General features: G+C 48.1%; 1 protein-coding gene across 2 annotated transcripts; it reads right to left on the minus strand.

The window, feature by feature from the left end:
* Positions 1-1,503: 1,503 nt before the first annotated feature.
* Positions 1,504-21,630, minus strand: FDXR (ferredoxin reductase). Of its 2 annotated transcripts, XM_054048365.1 has the most exons (12): positions 21,525-21,630; positions 17,754-17,851; positions 15,851-15,946; positions 14,105-14,227; positions 12,518-12,631; positions 11,782-11,883; positions 9,548-9,655; positions 9,112-9,196; positions 7,629-7,828; positions 6,956-7,127; positions 5,637-5,810; positions 1,504-3,249 (listed from the first exon to the last, which is right to left on the minus strand). In XM_054048365.1, the coding sequence occupies exons 1-12, from the start codon at positions 21,583-21,585 to the stop codon at positions 3,119-3,121; spliced, it is 1,464 nt and encodes a 487-aa protein (XP_053904340.1). In that variant the 5' UTR covers positions 21,586-21,630; the 3' UTR covers positions 1,504-3,118. The 2 variants fall into 2 exon arrangements, with proteins under 2 accessions (XP_053904340.1, XP_053904341.1); XM_054048366.1 differs by lacking the exon at positions 21,525-21,630 and having other exon boundaries at positions 15,814-15,946; positions 17,754-17,843.

A 21,630-nucleotide genomic window follows, 5' to 3' on the forward strand; every position in this document is an offset into this window, starting at 1 on the left:
TATGAATGTGGGTCTCCCACCTCCTAGGCCAGCGCCCTAACCACTGAACCATCCTTCCCCTTCACACGTGATTGACTCAGGTACCCAGCTAGAAGTGGAGGACAGACACGACAGAGATATCTGGGGAGAGCTAAGGTTGGTTGTGGATTCTTACCCTCAAATGTCCAGGCTTTCAAAGGTTTATGATCCCAATGGTCTAATAAGGGTATTTTTAAATTGATTAATACTCCCTACTTTAACGGTATCTTGAAGGGATTTTTAAAACCTGGGAATTAACTGAGTCTGAGATGGCTACTGGTGCGTGGGAGGTGGAAAGGGGAGGAGTAAGAAACCAGGCCACTGTACCTCACTGCAGGTGAGCTCCTTTGAAGTGCAGCACTGAACTCTGAACAGCTGAAAGCACCAAGAAAGCAGGGGACGAAAGCAGAAGCAGACAGGGCATCATTTCAGACAGAGGGAGGCAGCCGCCCCGCACACAGGAAAATCTTTTAATCATCTCTCCTAGGCTGGCCACCTAATTCCGCAGGAGAGGTGAGTCTCCCGGCAGACAAAGTAGAGACAAAGGTGGCTAATGAGCCACTTGCTCTTGCAGGCCAGCCATCACCATTCATCAAATGTAGGTTGTCACTCAGCCCTAGGAAGGCTCTACTGCACTTGCTGTACTTCTCAGGAGTTACGGTACTGGCATCACAGCGCCACCTAATGGACAGACTGTAATTGGGAAATGAAGTTTACCAGAGACATTTAATTGCCCTGGTCCCTGAAGACAGAGATGAAAGAGCGGAGTGAAGACAAGGGGAAAGGAAGCCAGCTCTCCATCCTGAGATGAATTAATTCGGTCAGGGACAGATGACATGCAGCCAGCTATGGAACGGGCAGTTCAAAGGAACAGCGAACATGAGAGGAATTGACATAATCTTCAGTAAAAGTCCTTCATCTGCCTAAGATATTAAAACCTAGATCTTGACCTCTTGTGCATCCTTAATGGTCCTATGGCACTTCCCGGAGGGCATTAGCCCCAGGCCTGGGCCAAATTCCTATCTAAGTAACAGCATTCAATCCCCCTCAGTTATTTGTCCCTTCCTAAAAACTGGCATGGAGCCCTGCTTGTACAGAACTGACTACTGCCACCCATCCTACAGGCAAGTGTGTGCTCCCCGTACCATGTACAGAGCCAGCACAGTGCTCTGGGATTAATATTCAAGGTGAACTCTGTTGACATGAACAAAAAGCATTTACCACCACACACTACAGACAAGCAAGGTCTGGCCCATCACATCATGTCGCAGGCAAATACATCACTCACAATGCATTTCAATTGTTTCCTCTATTGTTATGTCCCTGTATGCCCAGCAGGACAGAGAGCAATTTCATTACCTTGTAGTCAACAGCCTTGCCAAAAAAAAGCTTAATCACCTTTCCAAATCCAGAATCCACGTAATCTCCAGCTCAGAGTTAGAAATGCATCATCCTTACGACATAACAGGAGTCACATCGCACAAACAGCTGTTCAACAAGCTTTATTGCTAATTTGCATAGATGTTTCCAGCAATCATCACATTTCCTGAGTTTCTTAATGAGTTTGCAAATGAGATTTAAAAAGAGATGAGGCCCAGATCTGTCTTGTCTAGAATTGGGCTAAATGCTGAGCATGGAAATACAATCTGGAACCTCCCAGCAGACAGGTGTCCACATTGCAACAAAACAGCACCACAACTGATACATTTTAGCAGAGACACCAAGGGTTGCATGAGGACAGAGATTTAACTCCCCTAACACCCAGAGGCCTGGTCTACAATAGACACATTTACAAGGGGGATCTGCAGATGTTGTCATAAAAAAACGGATCTGAACAGTTTACATGTGACAACTGCAGTCTCAGCCATTCAGGTAGCCCTACAGGTCAAGGAGAAAGCACATTAACAGAGCAGCAAGGAAGTCTGCATGATGCTATACTTCTTCTGTAGCTAAACAGAGGATATTAGGGGCTCTCGGTCTAGCAGTAAAACCTGGAATCATTTAAAACATAATAGATTTGGTCAAAGAGGAAAAGGGGACAGTTTAATAATCTTCAAAACATACAGACTACATAAAAAAGCAGAAAGGCCAAGAGGTTGGTGCTAGTCACAATCAGGGCAGGCTGCACCTCTGAAATACTAATGCACAGATGATTCTGGATATTCTGGGACAAATCAATTATATATTTACTAATTTCCCATCCCACGGCTAAAAAAATAAAATAACCCGGGCCCGGTCTAGGTTTCCATTATTAAGTGCTGTTGAGCAGATGAGGACTCTGCAGGATTTATGGACACAGACTGCCTAGTAAAGTTTGCAGACAGACAGAAAGCAACACTCACTCAGCGGATGAGAAGCACGACCCTGCATTTGCACAGCTCTTAGGCTATCTGCAGGCCTAGGCTGGCCAGCCAGCCCTAAGATTAATGCAGACAGAGATTAAGAGGTTGGACTCAAACTGTAGCTCCAACTTCACCTTCCTCTTCCTGAAAGGGCTTATTTATAGGTGATTTAAAGAGAGAAAACTTGCTCAGACTCTGACGCAGGTTACAAGGAAATAAAGCCATTTGGCTTCAGGCTTTTGGTGTGAATGGAAAGGTGACAGTCACTCATTCCCTCTCACTGGCTTCAAAGGTGCAGTAAAATTTCTTTGTAATGATCAGAGAGCAGCGAGCCAGGGCCTCTCACTCTAAGCGGCACCCGGTCCAACTAAGCAGTTAACGCCCAAGTGACTCAATCTACAACGAGCTCCCAGATGACTGCAGTGACCCCCCTATAGGGCTGACCCAAGGAGGGAAGGTGGCTGGAGACAAGACTGCAGGCTGTAAAGACCTGGAGTCAGTCAATAGCACGTGGCCTTGTGTAAACTCATGTTCGCTTTGAGAAGCCAGAGTCAGTTCCAGCTCACTACCGGACAGCTCCACAGGCCTCTGGAGCCACCCACCTTCTCCCATGCCTCCAAGAACATCAATCAGTTCTGACTGTGCCAATCCTCCATGGCAGGCATGGCCAGCAGCGAATGGAACTTGCCGAGGAGATGCAGGGGATACACTGTGGATCTGTCACTTTCTCAGACCCAGAGGGCTGTGCATAGGCATCTTCAGTGACTGATCAACTGCAGCATCTCCTGAAGATCCACTATCTTCTCCCGAGGTTTGCCAGCCAGCTTGCCTCTTGCCACTTCAGCAGCATCTATCTTCTCCCAGTCTGAGAAGGTAACCGGATGGACCCCTGGTGTTACAACAAAAGAGAAAGGACAGGTCCATCTCTCCCAAATGAACAAGAATGAAACATGCAAGCAAACAGAAGAACCAGGACCTTGCAAACACAGGCACCTTCAAAACTCAGCAGCATGAAGGCAGTTAAAAGACAGGCTCCAGAGATCCAGTCCAATCTAACTAGTCAGACACTTGCAAGCCATAACAATACTCAGCGCAGCACTCGTGTAGGGGAAACGGCCTTGGTTCACTTCAAACGTCTTGAACTGTTGGAGGGAAGCACACTTGAACCGAAAGCCTTTAAATACAGCAGCCGTAAATGACCCTCTGGGGTGTTTTAATCTGTCCCCAAATGTGCCTGGAAGGATTGCTAGGAAAGCCATTCAATAGCTGTTTATGCAGCTGACAATGACATGTTACCCAAGGACCGTGCTGCTTTTAAATGGCCCTTGGCTAGCAACCGTGCGCTGCCCTGCAACGACTTTCAAACCTTGGTACATTGAAATTAAGAGAATTGCAGTCCCCCACCTGTGGGGTTTTTGTTTTTTTTTTAGTAATAAAATGCGGGGTCGGAGACACATTGTGTTACGCACTCTGCTCCCATAAATACCCTGTGGAAATCACTGACAAGATAGAGGCTAAGAGTTTAGTATGATTCAAACAGAGATTAATCATTCGTATGAAGAATAAAAACTGTTTATAGTTACATTAGACGGGATGCAAAAATTAAAGGATATGCCCTGAAGTATGAGGGTTTCTAAGTCAACAATAAATCAAAGTGTTAGGAAGAAAATTTTCCTCCAGATAGGCAGTTATGGAATGGCCTAGTAGGAGGTTACTTGCACAATTTGGTGTTTGCTACTGCAAGAGACAGGGTACTGGAGTAAGATAACTGGCTTGAACTGGTGTGATCATTCCTATGAGCCTAAGTGCAACAGGGCTCAAGGAGAGATCTGTCATAGGAAAGACTTTGAGAACAGGCCGAGGGTAGAAATTTCTCTCTAAATCGCTGACTTGAATATGGTTTAGATTAGTAGAAAGCGGGAGCTATATTTGAGGACTATCGGGTATCATCTATGAAATGGATTTGTATTCACACCAAGGAATCTAGCAGCACAACCAGCACCCTCTCTGGTCGCCTCAGCAGCGAAACGAAGGGTTTAGCAGCCCATGGAACGAACTCCTCTCACATTCTTGGAGGTGGTTCCTCCGGATTAGGACTGAAGCATTATGGAAGTGCAGCATTGGTGGGGAGCTCGTGCTGTCCTTGAACCGACCAGTGGGTAACAGAATCTCAGACCCAGGACTGTCACCTTTCTCCGCAATATATTCACTGTAACCGCTCAAAAACTTCATATACAAGGTTCCTCGTTTTGTTAACAATAAGCAGAGGTGCTCAAAATAGCAATCCTTAGGTGCGCTGCAAGCACCCAGCTAGGTCTCTCCATATTCTGCACCATTAGGCAGTCCACCTTACTATTGCTTCAGTGAGTGCTGTAAATTGTAATTAAAATGCATCATATAATTTTCATACTATTTTTTTAATTTAAAAGACTGTTCCCAGCAAAAAGTGAAAAGGATAAAGAGACTCGAGAAATGCTTCATATGTCTAATCAGCAAGTGACGTCTAACCCAGACTTTACAAAAACGAATGCTAAGTGGGAGTGGGTGGAATTTAAACATGGGTACAGGGCCGGCTCCAGGCACCAGCCGACCAAGCACGTGCTTGGGGCGGCACCTTGTGGCAGGGCAGCGCTCGATTTTTTATTTTATTTTTTATTTTTTTGGATTCGGCGGCACGGCACTCGGAGGGAGGGCGGGGGCTTGGGGGCTGGTGCGGCACTCGGAGGGGAGGCTGGGGCTTTGGGCGGCGCGGCACTTGGAAGGGGGGCGGGGCTTCGGGTTGCGTGGTGCTGGGGGGGCGGGGATTTCAGCAGCGCGGCGCTCTTTTTTGCCTGGGGCGGCAAAAAAGTTAGAGCCGGCCCTGCATGGGAGTGTCCACGCAAATGAAAAGCACCCGGAATAGAGAGCACGCTGTGCAAACTTTGTCCACTCAGCCTTTCCCATGCAATTAAATCCTGACTCTCAGCACTGTGATCTTATTATTAGTGCACACGTCCCATGCAGAGACTGACAGTCAGACCAGCGCGTGTGGCATTTGTTCTCTCCCACCGCCCCCCAGGAGATAAGGGGAAGAGAAACGTCCACTACAGACTGAGACAAGATCAAACCCTTTTCCTTAGTCAAATTAGAGCCCATGCTCCAGATTTCAGGAGACAGTTCATGAACCCATTGTCCCAGCCTAGAACTTTGGCGTGAGTTTGCTGGAAGGAGGTTGGCTGGCTCCCACATTGCTACAGATGCTCACATACAAGGACTCATGTATGCACGTTCACTGACCTCGACTGTGCAGGATGCTCCTCACAGACTTGAAGCCGTCCTTGGAGCTTGAAAGGTTCAGCACCCCCGTCTGGAGATCTTCTAGCACGGACTGGGCTGTGTCAAAGCTATCGTTCATGGTGGTGATAATCACCCCTGTGGGTCCCCTCTTCACCCAGCCGCTGCAGTACAGACCTGTAACAGCATGTTACACGAAGTCTGACATGCTCCGACGCAATCCCCAGTACACATGTAGGGATAGGGTCCAGCCAACTCCCCAACAGTTGTCTCTTCAGCTTGAAGGGACTCAAGAGTTAGATATAGATCTATAAAAACAACAAGGAGTCTGGTGGCACCTTAAAGACTAACAGATTTATTTGGGCATAAGCTTTCGTGGGTAAAAACCTCACTTCAGGTGAGTGAGTTTTTTTACCCACAAAAGCTTATGCCCAAATAAACCTGTTAGTCTTTAAGGTGCCACCAGACTCCTTGTTTTTGTAGATACAGACTAACACGGCTACCCCCTGATATAGATCTGTATTTCCTTATCCACCGTAGTTTTACACCCACACCCTCTCAGATGTAGCTGGCCACTGTTAACAACAGCTGACACCAAGATACGTCACACTCAGATCACTACCAAGATCACTGTAGCATCTGCTCAGTGGGGTATATTCGGGTAGTATCTACCCTCCCCGTAGCAGAGAGTGCATCGTCTCAACCTTGCTGTCCTCCCCACTGTAGAGCTGCTATGGGAGTTTCTAGTGACTCAAGAATGTTACCCCTAAGAAGCCATTGCTGGCTGCCATCTCTCTTTAATAAACTAATAACAATTACAGCATGCTTTTGGATCATTTATGTATCTGAGCTATTAACGTTACAAGATACGAGACAGGTCTTTAAAACTGTAACCTTTTGGTTTTTTGGTAAGGACACAAAATGGCCCAAGTCCTACAATACTTGACAAGTCAATAGCAATTTCTGTCCGAGGATGTTAAAGTGCTTTCCAGATGCTGACGACTTATGCCTCACAACGCTCCTTTAACGCGGGCATTACACCACTTTTATGGATGGGGAAACCGACGCACAGATAACTGAACTGCCCAAGGAGGGGTCAACACAGGAAGCCTGTGAGCTAGACAGGGATGGAACCCAGTTCCCAGACCTGTTCTTTACACAAGCCCATACCCTCCCATTCACTCCTATCCACACAAACCTCCTGGCCACTGACCCTTCCATCTTCCTATAGGCATGTTCCCCCGCCGCTCACACACACTCGTAAGCTCTGGTACTCAAACACTATACATGAGGAAACCTCAACCCTGAGTGTTCATACTAACCTGGTTCCCCCTGAACCCTGCCCAGGCTGTTGGGGATGATCCCCAGTTTGGGGTCAAATGGTATAGCCGAGTCAAGTGGGAGGCTCTGGTAGCCAATGCTGCTGAGGATCAGCCCACATTCGAGCTCCTCCACTTCTCCAGTGGGGACAGCTCTGGCAGACTCGCCTGAACCCTACATAACCCCGGGAGGGAGAGGGAAGAAAGAAAAAAGAAAAAAAAAAAAAAAAAAAAAAAGGAGTTAAAGAGCCTGTAATGCAAATGCAATCGAGAGTTTTCTCTCCCAGGAGAAACAGCAACATCTCCCTTCTCCCTCCTGGATTCACCGGCAATCCCGTTACTGAATATTTCGTAGGCTGGGTTATTGGCGCGTTCTCCAATTGCGACGATGAATACCAATGGACAGAAAGTTCCCCTTGTATCAGAAACAGCTCCTGGGGGAGCCCTTGGGCTGACTTCCCAAGAATCTGCCATTCCAGCTGCTCAGACAGCAGGCAGTTCTGCTGGTTCTAATTAGACCAGGAGTATCAAGCTGTCTTTAGATTAACGTAGAAGGGTTCCCCAGAGATTTCCAGATCCAAATGGATGCAACAGACTTTTACTCATCTCCCAGCAACACAGACAGCCAAGCATGGGGAGGGCAAATCCTTCGAAAGAGAGAACTTTGAGTCCATACCTCCAGCCTGGTGACGGCTATTCGGATGCCTCTTGCTTGCTTCCCGTCAGCAGTGGACAGTACCTCCAGCGGACTGCGCCGGAATTTCAAGCCCCACTCTTTGGTTGCTGAGGCCCAACGACTGGCCTCTTTCTCACCAGGTTTCTCCAGGGCCGATTTGACCATCAGCTCGGTCAGACGCTTCCTGGGTCTGGGAACATCTAAAATTAAAGGAGCAAAGCAGGAGCCTAAGGAACCCTGAACAAAGGTCCATCAGTCTCTAAAGAGGGACCACGCAAGGAGGAGAGAGTCTGGACCAACGTACAGTTAATGCTCAGCATTTGCAAGCCTCTAAAACAGGGGTCGGCACCCTTTGGCACGCGGCTCGCCAGAATAAGCATTCTGGCGGGCCGGGCCGGTTTGTTTACCTGCCGCATCCGCAGGTTCGGCCGATCACAGCTCCCACTGGCCGCAGTTCGCCGCTCCAGGACAATGGGGGCAGCAGGAAGTGGCGCGGGCCAAGGGATGTGCTGGCCGCTGCTTCCCGCTGCCCCATTGGCCTGGGACAGCGAACCGAGGCCAGTGGGAGCCACAATCAGCCGAACCTGCAGATGTGCCAGGTAAACAAACCGGCCTGGCCCGCCAGGGTGCTTACCCTGGCGAGCCACGTGCCAAAGGTTGCCGACCCCTGCTCTAAACCATGAATAAGGCAGATAGCTGGTGCCAGGCACAGCAGGACAATTGGGAACAGCTTTTCCAAAAGCCACAGCCTCTGAATTCAACAGTGAGAAGAAAGTCCAAGGGCACCTTAGAACCCAACTCTCCTTCCAGTTTAGCTCGGAACATGGGCTTTCAGACCTGGATTCTCCTTCACTGAAAGTCACACACTGACCCTGCCCTTCACGATCCATCTCCCCAACAGCCCATGTGATGCTGATACAAGCCTGAGCAGACAAACTACGCTGGAACGTGCAGCAGGTAAGAGCTGAACGTCCATTTCCTCTAGATACAGGTGGTGTTGCAGCTCTCCTGCTACTAGCCATCCTTGAATACTCGCCACCAGGACAACCGTGCTGCTGTTTCAGCCCGTTGACCTTCTGGTCACTGTGGCTCAGCCAGGTGGAACTCATGTGCTAGTCAATCAGGGCATTGCAAGGCTTTTTCTGAAGTCTTATGGTCTAGCAAGCGAGTGAGGACAAAGGGGAAGAAGAAATTATCTCTCTCATTACAACCCAATAGACCATAACAACTGCATCCGATCAGGTAACAACACAGAGCAAGGCAGGAATCAGAGACTGGTTTCCAAGATGCGAGGGCGATGAGGGGAGGGTAAAGTTGTCCACTGGTTTTGTTTTAGTTTAGCAACTGGATTGGAAAGCAGGGCAAGGCCCCCTGGCCTCGTCCTTCATCTCCAAGAGCTCCCCAGGATAGAACCCATGGGTATTTACCCCACCATGGAAATCTCACCATCCAACCTGCATTGTGCTGGGCAGACTTTCCTCACCTTTAATAACATCGCCAAGGCCTGTAAAGTCAGCAGGGGCCAGGAGAGGTCTGGTACCGGGCAGGTTTATCATCTCCCGCAACTCCTGGGAACGTCAGACAGGAAGACGTGATGCCTCACTGTGCCGTGTGTGGATAAGGCAGAGAAGCCATAAGAACAGCACAGATCCAAAAGAGAAGCCATTCCCACCATACCGGCGGCACAGGCTAGCAACTCCTGCTTTACAGGCGGGAGGCTGAATTCAGCATGTGGGCACAGTAACCAGGATGCCGGCATTCACGTGCCTTCTTGTAGACCCTGGAAGCCACAATTAGTGGATTCAACAGCTCATGTTGAATTAACTAGACCCACAGAAGAGGGGCTTAGGGTTAGATTTACAGTCACAGCGAATCCTGTTACATTACAGTATCCTTAAGCTCAAACGAATAAGTTTTACCTTTATGGTGAAAGCTACCTGGAGGGGCCCCCTCCGCCCAACAAGCCACACACGCTTGACCTTACTGCAGGCTATGGCTGCCAAGGAGCCTTCAGTGATATCAGTCTTCTGCAAGACAAAGATGGGACCATGAAGGAGGGTGGTGGGAGAGATAGGAAGGCACAGCGCAGGAAGTTGCAAACAGCGGGACATCTGCTTGCCCAGGCAAAGCCACCTCCCTTTGCATGAGGTGGTTTTCACAGCTAATGCCTTAACACAGCACTCACTGAAAATACTGTCTGCAGTCGTTACACTGTTAACAAAGTAACACCTTACTGAGCAGGCTCAAAGGGAAATCTCCCTTCTTTAAAAAGCAACAGAGGGTCCTGTGGCACCTTTGAGACTAACAGAAGTACTGGAAGCATAAGCTTTCATGGGTCAGAACCTCACTTCTTCAGATGCAAGGCTTCTTTAAAAGCCTTTTAAGAGGATGCTAAAAAAATTAAACAACACACACACAACCCCAAACCAGTCAGCCATTTAAAGCTTGGGGCCAACAGCGCGAGGAACCTCACCTTTCTAATCTCCTCCGCTGTAGGGATTCACACAGGGGCATTTTGTGACTTGCCCCTTTACTCTTCCCTGCAATGGAGGAAACTCCCCTATTGACTTAGACTGTGATGGGATCTATACCAGCATCACTGAAAAACGTGGCTGAGGGTTGTAGACCAAAACGCTCAGCGAAGCCTCCTTACAACAGAAAAGAAATGAGAAGGGCCATGCTACTCAGGAGGGCAGACTAATTAGAGATTCCACTGGACTATACCTCAAAGGGTTCCAAATCTGATTTGCTCAGTTCAGAAGTCAAAACACGTTGTTTTCCCTAACCGTCAGCATCACAAGCTAGACAATGTGAAAAGCTCAGCAGGGTTCTTTTCTGCCTCTTCCTTCCCCCTTCAGATAAAGCTTCTGCAAACAGAACTCGCTGACAGTTTTACTGATGATGCCCAAGGTGCAACAAACTTCCAGACTCACTCGCTTGTAGCGGGATTAGCTCCACAGAGAGAAAAGCGGGGAAGAACCTACATTCAGCACAAAAAAGGAGCAAATCTGACAAAGGCACAGAGTCGGCTTTGGGAACGTTGCACTTCATAGACAAGTGCCATGTCCCCCTTGTACCGGGGCTGAGTACCGCCTCTGGTCCCAAAGACCACATCATTTGAAGCACAGCTCTCACTTCCCAATCAGTGTAACTATGTAAGGCCTCTAAACATTGGCAAAGTCCCAAGCTTTTTTAAATTTAGCCATTAATGTTGGAGGTAGTAGTTGAGTTTCAATCAGCCTCTTTTCAGTTCCGGAGGGACAGAAAGCTCTGGGAGGTCCTTGCTGCTAACATCTGGGGCAGCAGCTGCTGCCAACAAGCCTCCAGCTATCGAACTGGGAGCATGGTAGGGAAAAGATCTAAGAGGCTGGAGAGCAGGCACATCGGGTACTGCTGAGGCTGTTGCTATCACTAAGACCCTGGGAAGCAGAGATGCGTGGGGAAGAGGCGCACCCTTTCCAAAAGAGAAACCCAGGCTAAACTTCTGACCACCCAGCAGCTCCAGCAGGGGGCAGGCTGCAGTTCCCTCTTTGTCGCTTACAAGGAGAAAGGGCCAGAACCTCATTCATTGCCTTTAAAAAACTGAGTTTGAGGTTGTGTGGGACAAAATAAAGTGATGAACTCCATGCCATGAAGGGCCCTGAGTGCTACAGAAGAGGCCAGCTGGTTCTGGGAGAATCCCAGCCCTATTTCTGCATTCTCTAGCTCTCGGGTACGTAAGGAGAACGTTTCTTACTGGGGAAAGCTCTAGAGCATTGTAGACTGGATTAGAACATGGTGCTTTCTTTGCCTTTTTTTTTTTTAAAAGCACCAAATATGCTTTTTCCACCAGCCCAGCTGCTGGTGCCATCAGCCAGAACCTAATGCTGAATCCGTGACTCCCCCGATCACTCCCATAGCAACGCTTGGGTATTACAAACCTAGGACTAGGACTCCCTTGCAGGGAAGAGCAGGAGGGGAAGCAGGCTATGAGGGAGAAAGGCTCTGCTTGAAAACAAGACCCACAGATGAGTCTACATGTGGTTGTTTTAATCAGCTATTTTGTCTGGGTTTCCCTCTTACATCAAACCCTAATGAATTTGAAGTAGATTTCTGGCCCTTCATACAAACTCTGCACCTTGCATTCTATGTTTTAAAGGCCTCCTCAACTCACCCTGAGTATATCAAGTGGAGACAGCAGAACTCGAGCAACATCCAGAGCTACATTCCCCTGCCCCAGGACCACGGCTGTCTCGCTGCTTAGGTCGGGCTTCAGCTGTATGGGGAGAGAGATCCCACTGAATAGTACATTCGACACCCGGTCAATCCTGGCATCTTCACCACACTTAAGGCTGGTTCTCTCCATCCCCTCCTTGTTACAAAGGCAGAAGTTTTCTTCGGCCTCCTGTTTCACTCTAGCTGCCATTCTAACCCAGGTAAAAGGGCCCAGGTATGCTGAAAAGTCACTCCCTCAGATGCAGTTGCCTAGTGTGGCTTTGTCAGAATGGCTAGTTTACAACACATTCAGTTATTTCCCCAGCCTGCATCTCTTTCAGCGCATCCTGGGCCCCCACTCCTGTAGGTCTTCTGGATTCCCATATCTCTCAAAGGGAATCTCTGAGTGTCTACTATTTTGACAAGCCAGCTTAATCTCCCCAGCCCTAAAAGTGTCCCTTTCGGGCTTCCTTATGTCCTCTTCAAGAAGTGCTGCCAATCTACAGAGCTGGCTAATCCTCTCTTACTGACGTGAAAATTATTCACATTTTTAACATCTGAGAAGGATTTAATTTTGCGTCTGCTAATCTTTTTCAATTGCAAGCCTTTCAGGCAGGCACTAATCCGGAGTTGGAGGACTGCATATAGATGCACGGAGAGTGCAAAGGCTTAGAGAGGAAAAAACAAACCCTTACATCTCTGTTCTCAGGCAGTCCATTGTACCAGCCCACAAACGCTCTTGCTGAATAAACCCCAGAGAGGTTCTCCCCTGGGATTCCAAGGATCCGGTTATCCTCAGCACCATAGCTCTGCAGAGACAGAAGCAACATTCCCATAGTCATACACATGCCACTAGATGCGGGGACAAATATCACACACCATGCAAATCTCCAGCTCCACAAACACAACACAGAGGAGCCATTGCATCCCTTGGATAACGTACTGCTGCCAATCACCATAATATCCGGGCACCTCCTGGGATAGCAGATCAGCACAGCAAAGACCCTAGTGAGTTTTGTGGAATTATCGGCTCTTCTCGGCTTGCAGGACGCCCTGCTCATCACACTAGTCTAGCCAGGCTGGACTACAGACACAGAGGTGTGGCGAGGGAGAGCGGGGCTTTCAAGCTGCTTTTTTAGGGCAAGGGCAACGTGAACCTGAAGAAATGGTAACTGCATCTCCTCCTCTGGGAACCGCCTCTCGCTGCCCAAATAGCCATAAAGCCTGTTGCTTTTTAGACTAGCAGCTATTTTCTCCAGCGTCTTGGCAGCAAGGAGAACTATGGTGGACTATGCCACAGACACATGTGCTCCCCAGGGCACCGGACTCAGAACAATAGTTCCAGTCAGGAGGGGAGTTTCTTTCCATTCTGCGATGGAAAACAAGGAACAGACATTTCCCTGCTACTAGCTCAGCCATTTCTCTACAGGACAGGACGGGATACAGTCCACCACAGAGGTAAACCGTCCCCAGATCAGCAACACGCTATGGGATGTACACATCAGGCTGTATGACTACAGGAAATATTCACCAGCACAGCTACTCACAGATTCAAACACCCTCTTTTCTAGCCGAAATAGAGCGAATTTCATCCCCCACCACCTCAGACCTGACACTGTTCACTTCATGCTCAGGAGAAAGGGCAGTTCATTGGTTAAGACACTCATCTGTAACCAGCGAGATGGGGATTCAGTTCCCTGCTCTACCTCAGCCCTGGTCTACACTAGGGTGGGCATCGATTTAAGTTATGCAACTTCAGCTACATGAATAATGTAGCTGAAGTTGACGTACTTAAAATCGACTTACTGTGGTGTCTTCACCTCGGTGAGTCGACTCCGCCTGCACCTCTCGCAGTGGTAGAGTACAGGAGTCAACGGGAGAGCGTCAGGGGTCGATTTATCGCGTCTAGACTAGACGCGATAAATCGATCCCCACTGGATCGATCGCTGCCTGTCAATCCTGCGGGTAGTGAAGACATACCCTCAGACTTCCTGTGTGACTTGGGCAAGTCACTTAGCCTCTCTGTGCCTTGGTTTCCCACCAGCACTGCCCTACAGGGGTGTTGTAAAGATAAATCATTAAAAAATTGTGAGGAGCTAAGACACTACAATGATGGAGAACATATAAAAACCTAAGAGAGACAGATTCCTTCTCCCTTAAAAACCAAACTTGACAGGAAGGGCTAAACACCAAAACTCGGAAGGAAGGAGTGAAGCGTGCTGGATCTGATCGCGACACCACCCCAGTCCTTTCCCCACTAGACACACAGACCATTAACCCACCAGAACCACCGCGTGATAAGCCTGCTGCAACTCCTTCACCGTCACGTCCTTTCCGATAGTGATGTTCCCATAATAGGAACAGCGATCGGAATGCGCCGTCTGAGTAAATGAGTTGATTACGTTCTGTTGGGTCAAAAGAAGTTTTAAAGGGTTTAAATTTAACAGCCACACAGCACGTCCTACAAAGCCCAGCCAGAGAGGAGACAGTGGCATGGTCTGGGGATGTACAGGTCCCCAACGCCCCCATGTGGCCTTGAAGCTATAAGTCAGTGTCTCCCTCTAATTCATGCTGGCTGTTCCGGGACGCATAGCTCTTATCTGACAAAGGCTTGAATATTTCATTTTAAAATAAACACAGTTATCCACGGCTTGGCACCACACCAGTCAGATTTGTCAAAAGGAAGCGACAAATGGCAAAAAATAGAAACAAAAAAAAGATCCATTCACTGCTAGTACGAGTTGCCCATTTGAAAAAACACTTGGCTGGAAGTTTTGCTAACTTGAATTGTGCCCCTTGAACAGCCCTCACCAACATCAAGAGGAACAAATCAAAGTTCCAGCCGTTCTTATGTTCAGTGCTACTGAACAATCCCAGCACTGACCTTCTGCCGCAGATATCCTTGCCTGACACTCCCAGCTTTTAATATGAAAGCTCTTTCTTGAAATCAGACTGTTCAGCAATTCATTCTTATATGCATCTCCAGGGCTGTCCCTAGCTATTTTGGTGCCCTATGCAGCCCCCCACCCCCACAGTGGGGGCTGTGTGGGGCCTTGCCCCAGGCTTCCACGGTGGGGGAGACTGGCCCCAGGCCTCTGCATGGGGAGGCTGGCCACTTCCTGCGGGAAGTGGAGTGACCCAGCCCCAGCCTGCTCTACTCCCCTGGCTCCCAGGCTTGGGGGGGTCAGGGGGTACTGCCCCCCAGCACTCGCCAGTGGCATGGCTGGGAGCCAGGAAAGCGGAGCAGGCTGGGGCCAGGTCGCTCTACTTACCGGTGCGGGTAAGCCCGACCGCTTCTGGAGTCCTCAGGGGCGTGGGAGCGGAGCTGGAGTGGAGCAGGGGTGGGAAGGGGCAGGGCAGAGCAGAGCAGGGGTGGGGGCTTTGGGGAAGAGGTGGAGGGGCGGAAAGAGATGGGGCTGGGGCGGAGGCTCTGGAGCAGCACACAGCTGCGTAGGGTACCAGGAAATTTGGTGCCCCAAATTTCCCGGTGCCCTACGCACCTACATACTTTGCGTATGGGTAAGGATGGCCCTGTGCACCTCCCCCCCCCCCCATTTCCAAACTTTTCCCCCTCACTTTAGTCGCCAACGCCTCTGCTTCCCAGTAGCCTTGTCTATTCGGCAAACGTCACTTCTGTCCTTGGAATGCCTGACCACACCTGGCCTGGCAACAGAAAACAGGCCCCATGACAGAGAATCCCCTACAAACAAGAATTGCACCCCAACACTGGCATTTCTTATACCTCTCTTGAGAGGACCTACGACTTGCCTCGGCTCACAGTGGTGTAAGTGGATCACCACACCCAGTTCACAACTCTTGGACAAAGCTATCAACATGGACTCTCCATTTCCACCACCCCTTGACCTAGGGTGACCAGACAGCAAGTGTGAAAAATCGGGACAGGGGACGGGGGGGTAATAGGAGCCTAAATAAGAAAAAGGCCCCAAAATCGGGACTGTCCCTATAAAATCGGGACATCTGGTCACCCTACCTTGACCCTGCGAGGCGAGGGGAAAGCCAGTACTAACTTTGACTTCAGGGTGGTCTGGTGCCACTCCAAAACGAACAAGGCCGAAGGGAACTGGCAGCTTCTCATAAATATCCACCCGGGCCAGACTGTGGTGCTAGAGAAGAAGAGCAAGTTCACAGTTATAATATAAGCAATCAAGCGAGAACAAAAGCACACAAGCTAAGTGGCTAACAACAGGGGCCCAACATCAACCGTCTGCTGCGGAAACTGGCTGTACATCAAGAGACACTGATCTTCTTGAATCTGCAGGCACAGCAAACAATTCAGGAGAGAGCTCTGGCATATGAGAAAAAACAAGGAGAGACGTGCTGGGAGTCTGTAGGTCAGTGGCACCCAGCTAAACTCCCTGAACACTGGGATCATCATCATGCAGGGACGGAAGGCAAGATATCGCCTATCCTCTGTGTCCTCTACAGTCTTTATCAAGGGTCTTCTTTTACTTTAATGCACAGATCACAAAACATCTGGTAAATCCAGCTGGGGCAAGAACATACACATCAGCGCAGCTGTATTTTAGTTTAATTTTGGTTGTAAGGTGTTGCATTCAGATAGCAAGGAGGAGCATACAATGGTGACAAAAACAGGCTGATTGTATAGGAATAGCTGCCACAATAACACTCACCTTTTCTAGACAATCACCTAAATAAAAGTAAATTGAAATGCACAGAGTGCTGGCACAGAATAAAGGAAATTAGACCGGCCGGTCTATTCCCATCCCTGTTGAATGTTTAAAAAATTAGTATGTGGGCACCAGATACAAAATATTGTATGTTTCTAGTATATTTCAGGCTTGCAAGCAAAACTCTCCTGTGTTCTTCTAAACCACATTCTCAGGTTGGGATACTGTGGGTTTTGCCAGCCTGCCCCAATAGAAAGAGGAAAGGAATTATTTAAAGAAACTTAACAAGAGAATCTACCTTCTGACCTGAAGATTCATTAACTCGCACCAATAGGAACACCATACTGAGCTAGAGACTGTGGCTGGTTTGTTTTTTGTGCAATAACTATTTTATCTTAGGACATGCCCACTAGGTCAGTGAAAGGAATAGGAGATGCTGCAACACATTGCCTGCAGAGATCCATGTCTGACCAGCCCATCATGGAGAGTTTGGCACTGGGGATTTAAGCAATTGCTGCAGATGTATATTGGGTGAAAGATGCCCCAGATTTAACCCCTTTTGCCCCCCCAACAGCAGTTAACAATGCCGGCCGAGATCCTAAAAACACATTTTAGGTTTGTAGCTGGTATGTATTTTAGTCAGATTTTTTGCTTTAAGTACTTCGTTAGCAGCTAGTATTTTGAGATAGCGTCTCTCTCTCTCATGCTATTTGTGGAGATTAAGTAGCCCTGAAATTTGTCCTTGAAGTTCATTAATGGCTAACATGCAGAGTATTATACCCCAGCATGCTCAAGGGTACTTCAGAGACAGCAAAAAGCAAGTGACCTCACTTGATTAAGCAACTATGGATGTGACTTATCACTAGCAGCACTTTCTGCAGGTTTTGTAGTCTATTCTCATCGCCAGACCAATAACTGATCGACTAAGGTTCTGACATTTATTGTTACGTGACATTTGTTTGTTCATTTGTTTGGCTTAGTCAATATGGAGAAGGACCTAAAGCAATTCTCCCTGGTGTCCATATATTTATAGATGAATGTTACCAGCATTTTGTGGATTAAAAATTTTAAAAGCCCAGTAGATAGATATTTGTGGTGTATCTTATTACAGAAGCATAGTTTTGCCTTAATTTATAGTGACAGCCTTATAGGCTTGATGGAGACAGCCCAACACAGTGCAGGCACCAGAGAATCGTCCCCTGAATTATGGGATGTCTACGGCCCATATGCCAGCAAGCAAGAGGCTGAATATCTCCTCTTATGTTGAACGGAAGCCAGTTACCTTCAGGAGGTGCTGGGTGGTGTAAAACCCAGCAGGTCCACTCCCCACAACACATATCTGAGGAGCGAGAGCAGCTGTCGAAAGCAGCCTGCTGAAACCTGAGCAAAGAGCACAAAAGCAGAGTCAGTGAACAGAGAAAATACCATCCTTGACACAAATGCCTTTATCCTGCTAGGATTTCCGATGCACGCTGGCTGGACCTCAGAACTGGGAGGGGTGCTAAAGGCTTCTAAGAGCTAGTCCTTCTGCATTAAGCAAACACAGGACTTAGAACCAATTAAAACGGAAGGGTAGAAGTTACCCTTAGGAACACGTATACCATGGAAAGAAAAGCCACCAACAGGAAAACATCAGGGATGTGCCCAGGGATTCTGCTAGGTAACAGACCTCCCCTTTCAAAGGGACTCTTTACTGAAAGGGGGCATAGGACTCCTCCCCTTGTGATGATTTCATCTTTTAAGTCCCTTTCAGCACTCCATTCTGCACAGCGGACTGGATACTATGACTTCCCCTCCCACCTCTGACTTTGTTATCAGGTGGGGGCTAGGAGGAAAGTATCCTGCTGCCCGCCACTTGAGATTTTCTTCCCGAGTGACAAGCCCAACAAAAGATCTCGCTGTCACGGCAATCTAGCGCTTCGCGTTCCCCACACTGCAGGCTATTCAGAGAACAGGTCATCGATAAAGTTTAACGTGATCCGATTAAACAGCAACCGGAAGGGCTGGAGACAATAGTGATTTCAGTCATAGTCCAGCACAGCCTTGGCAGTCAGCTGAGAAGTTTTATTCCACTAAGTACAAAGACATTCAAAGCAAAAATGCATCAGGGTCAAATGCCGGGGACTACAACTCCCTGCCAAACCCTGATATTTTTCTTCAGTGCCCTTGATATTTATATCTATTTTAGGAAGCAGTTACCCAGCTCCACTCACACTGTACCTGTAGAGTCAACTGGACTCTTTTAGAAATGGAGTGTGTCTGGGGAAGGTAGTTAGCACAGAGGAGTAGGCGTCAAGAGTCCTGGATTCCATTCCAGACTCCGACACTGGCTTGCCTTGGGACTTTGCCTCTTGGTGCCACTGTTCGCCCACCTGTAAATCAGGTGGGGCAATTCCTGTCTACCTCACAAGGGAACTGGGACTTCATTAATTAATACTTTAATTAAAGCACTTTGATGACTTCAGAGGAATGGCATGACAGAAGTGTAAGATAGGAACAGAATTTTCTTCTCAGAAAGGAGGAGGGTATATGCTTGCAGGGGTGGGTAATTTTTCGTGAATCTACGCCTAGTGAATGGCGGCAGCCAGATGTCCCTGGAGACTGAAATCCTCTCTCTACAAAACAGCTATGGCACACGCAATGGCAATGCAAGTGTCCTCCCCATTCCACCCTGACCTAGAAGGACAAAGTAGTTCAGTTTCCATGGTCCATTCAAACTTTGGCTTCTCTGCTGAAACTGCAGACCTGGGCCCCAATTTAGTATTGTCCATATCTCAAAAACCACCATCATGGCTATTTGTTCATTGTGTACTGGACTAACCCAGCTCATTCTGCCAAGGCCTTTCAGCAGTAGTCAGATGGCAACAATTTAGTCACTATCGACCTGATCTTAAACCAGCAATGGGTCTCTGTATCCTACTAACAAACAACCCACCAAGGCACACACTCCTGTGTCCAAATGTACATGTGTTTAACAAGGAAGGGGGCTCTCACTCTCCAAAGGCTAACGGATATGGTGGAGTCTTTCAAACAGGCATCACTACAGAATACTTTTACTTCTAGTCACCCCAGATGTTACTAACATCAGGAAATTGGTGGTTTATTTACAACACTATTTTTTATTGGACAGGGTTACTTTAAAGAAAGTGGTCTTTTGCACTCAAGTTACAGGACAGGAATAAAAGGAAGAATTGATCATAGCTTTGAAAGTCATAGTTAAATCTACTGTAGTTTATGGCTAACTTCTAGTATTTATATTTTTCATTGCATAAAAGTCCCTCAAAACCTCTCTCTTTTACCCCCTCTGGATCTTTTCCATCTCTGCTCTTTTTTTCATAAACTGAGGTAATAAACTGGACTGCACAGCATGTATCGTTTGATACAATATTTTTTAAATAGGTCTCCTCCCTTCAACAGAACACTGAGCGTCTTAGTATTATTGTTTTTAATTAGATCGATACTCAACACAGGACAGATATCTGCATTGAGCTCTGTCTCCCTTTACTTCCAAATCTTCTTCTGGAAAAAGTCTTGCAAGTTCAGAGCCTAACCGCAGATGAGAAGTTTAAGGTAGTTTTAGCAATATGCATTGCTGTATATGTATCCAGTTGAACTTTATCTGCCCTTACATTGCTCACTCCCCCACATTGTGTCCAAATCCATCTCACAAGTCTGCAGTGGTTTTGGTTGCTTTGTTTTTAATCAGCTAAAACAATTTAATGTCATCAGCAGTCTTGCTAACCACTCCTACATCACGGAGGACCACATTTCCAGGAGGGACTGTGGCTACTTAACTTGAGACACATGGGGCCTGACTATGGAAGTGCAAAGCACCCACAACTCCAGCTGAAATCAACAGTTGCTGCAGGTGTTCAGCTCTTCAAAAAAAAAAAAAAAAAAACAGGCCCAAAGGGGCCTCAAGGGGGGGCTCTGCTTTATTAACTCTTTCCGAGAGCAAATAACTTAAAGGGCACAACTTTATTTGGGGGACAGGATCTGTGTTTTGGCCATTTCAGTGTAGCTCTATTCTGTCCTTCCCTTGGACTATCACTTCCCTGAGTGAAGGCTCAGGCATCCTTGGAATCGGCCCAAGCACCTTTCATGAACACAGGCTTCACCTTAGTTACTTCCCAGGCTTCACAACCAGATGACGTTCTTAAGGGCCTGGATATCAAAGTGTCAGGTGGTTCTCTCGCCTCTTCTTTCCCATTTCCATCTCATTGTCACATTGCTCCTTGCATTCCCTCAGCTACATAATCCCCATTCCCCTGCACCCCTAAATTTCCAAGTCACTGACTCCATAGCTCAGCTCCTACCCCAACAATCCCCTCCCCCCCCATTTTTTGCTCCCCAGTCCCTCTCTAACCAGGCTCCCATCTCCCCCCCCCCCCCCAGGTCCCTCTATAGCCAGGCTCCCCAGTCCTTCTATAGCAGTGGTTCTGAACCACAGTTTCACATACCCTTGGGGGTACACAGGGGTCTTCCAAGGGTTACATCAACTCATCTAGTTATTTGCCCACTTTTACACCAGGCTACAGAAAAAGCACTAACAAAGTCAGTACCACAAAATTTCATACGGACACTGACTTGTTTATACTGCTCTATAGACTATACACTGAAATGGAAGTACAAGATTTATATTCCAATTGATTTATTTATAATTATATGGCAAAAACGAGAAAGTCAGCAATTTTTCAATAATAGTGCAGTGACGCTTTTGTATTTGTATGTCTGATTTTGTAACAAGTTGTTTTTAAGAGCGGTGAAACTTGGAGTAACCAAGGCAAATCAGACTCCTGAAAGGGGTACTGTAGTTTGGAAAGGGTGAGAGCCACTGCTCTATAGCCAGGTTCCTATGCCCTCCTCCACTCCCTCTAAAGTCAGCTCCCATACCCGCACCCCAGCTCCCCTATAGCCAGGCCAGGCTCCTATGCCCTCCCAGCCCAGTCCCCCTGTAGCCAGGGGCCCATACCCTCCCCCTCAGTTCCCCTATAGCCAGGCTCCCATGCACCCGCTCTCCAGCCCCAGCCCAGCGAGCGGACAGCTCCCTTACCCGCGAGGCGCCGGAGGGGAGACCGCCACTTCCAGCAGACGCGGCCGCAGCTCGAACCCATGCTAAAGGAGCGCGCCAGGAGCACCCCACCCCCTGGAGACAAGAC

This window comes from Malaclemys terrapin, chromosome 13 (genome assembly GCF_027887155.1).
Source record: "Malaclemys terrapin pileata isolate rMalTer1 chromosome 13, rMalTer1.hap1, whole genome shotgun sequence".
In the NCBI taxonomy this organism is placed as follows: domain Eukaryota; kingdom Metazoa; phylum Chordata; order Testudines; family Emydidae; genus Malaclemys; species Malaclemys terrapin.

Excerpts from the sequence above, each read along its gene's own strand:
- FDXR (XM_054048365.1), bottom strand. The coding sequence starts at position 21,585 with ATGGGTTCGAGCTGCGGCCGCGTCTGCTGGAAGTGGCGGTCTCCCCTC. Across the intron at positions 7,829-9,111 it reads CCTTGGCGATGTTATTAAAG|ATGTTCCCAGACCCAGGAAG; the intron begins GTGAGGAAAGTC and ends CTTTAATTTTAG. Across the intron at positions 3,250-5,636 it reads GAGCATCCTGCACAGTCGAG|GGGTCCATCCGGTTACCTTC; the intron begins GTCAGTGAACGT and ends TTGTAACACCAG.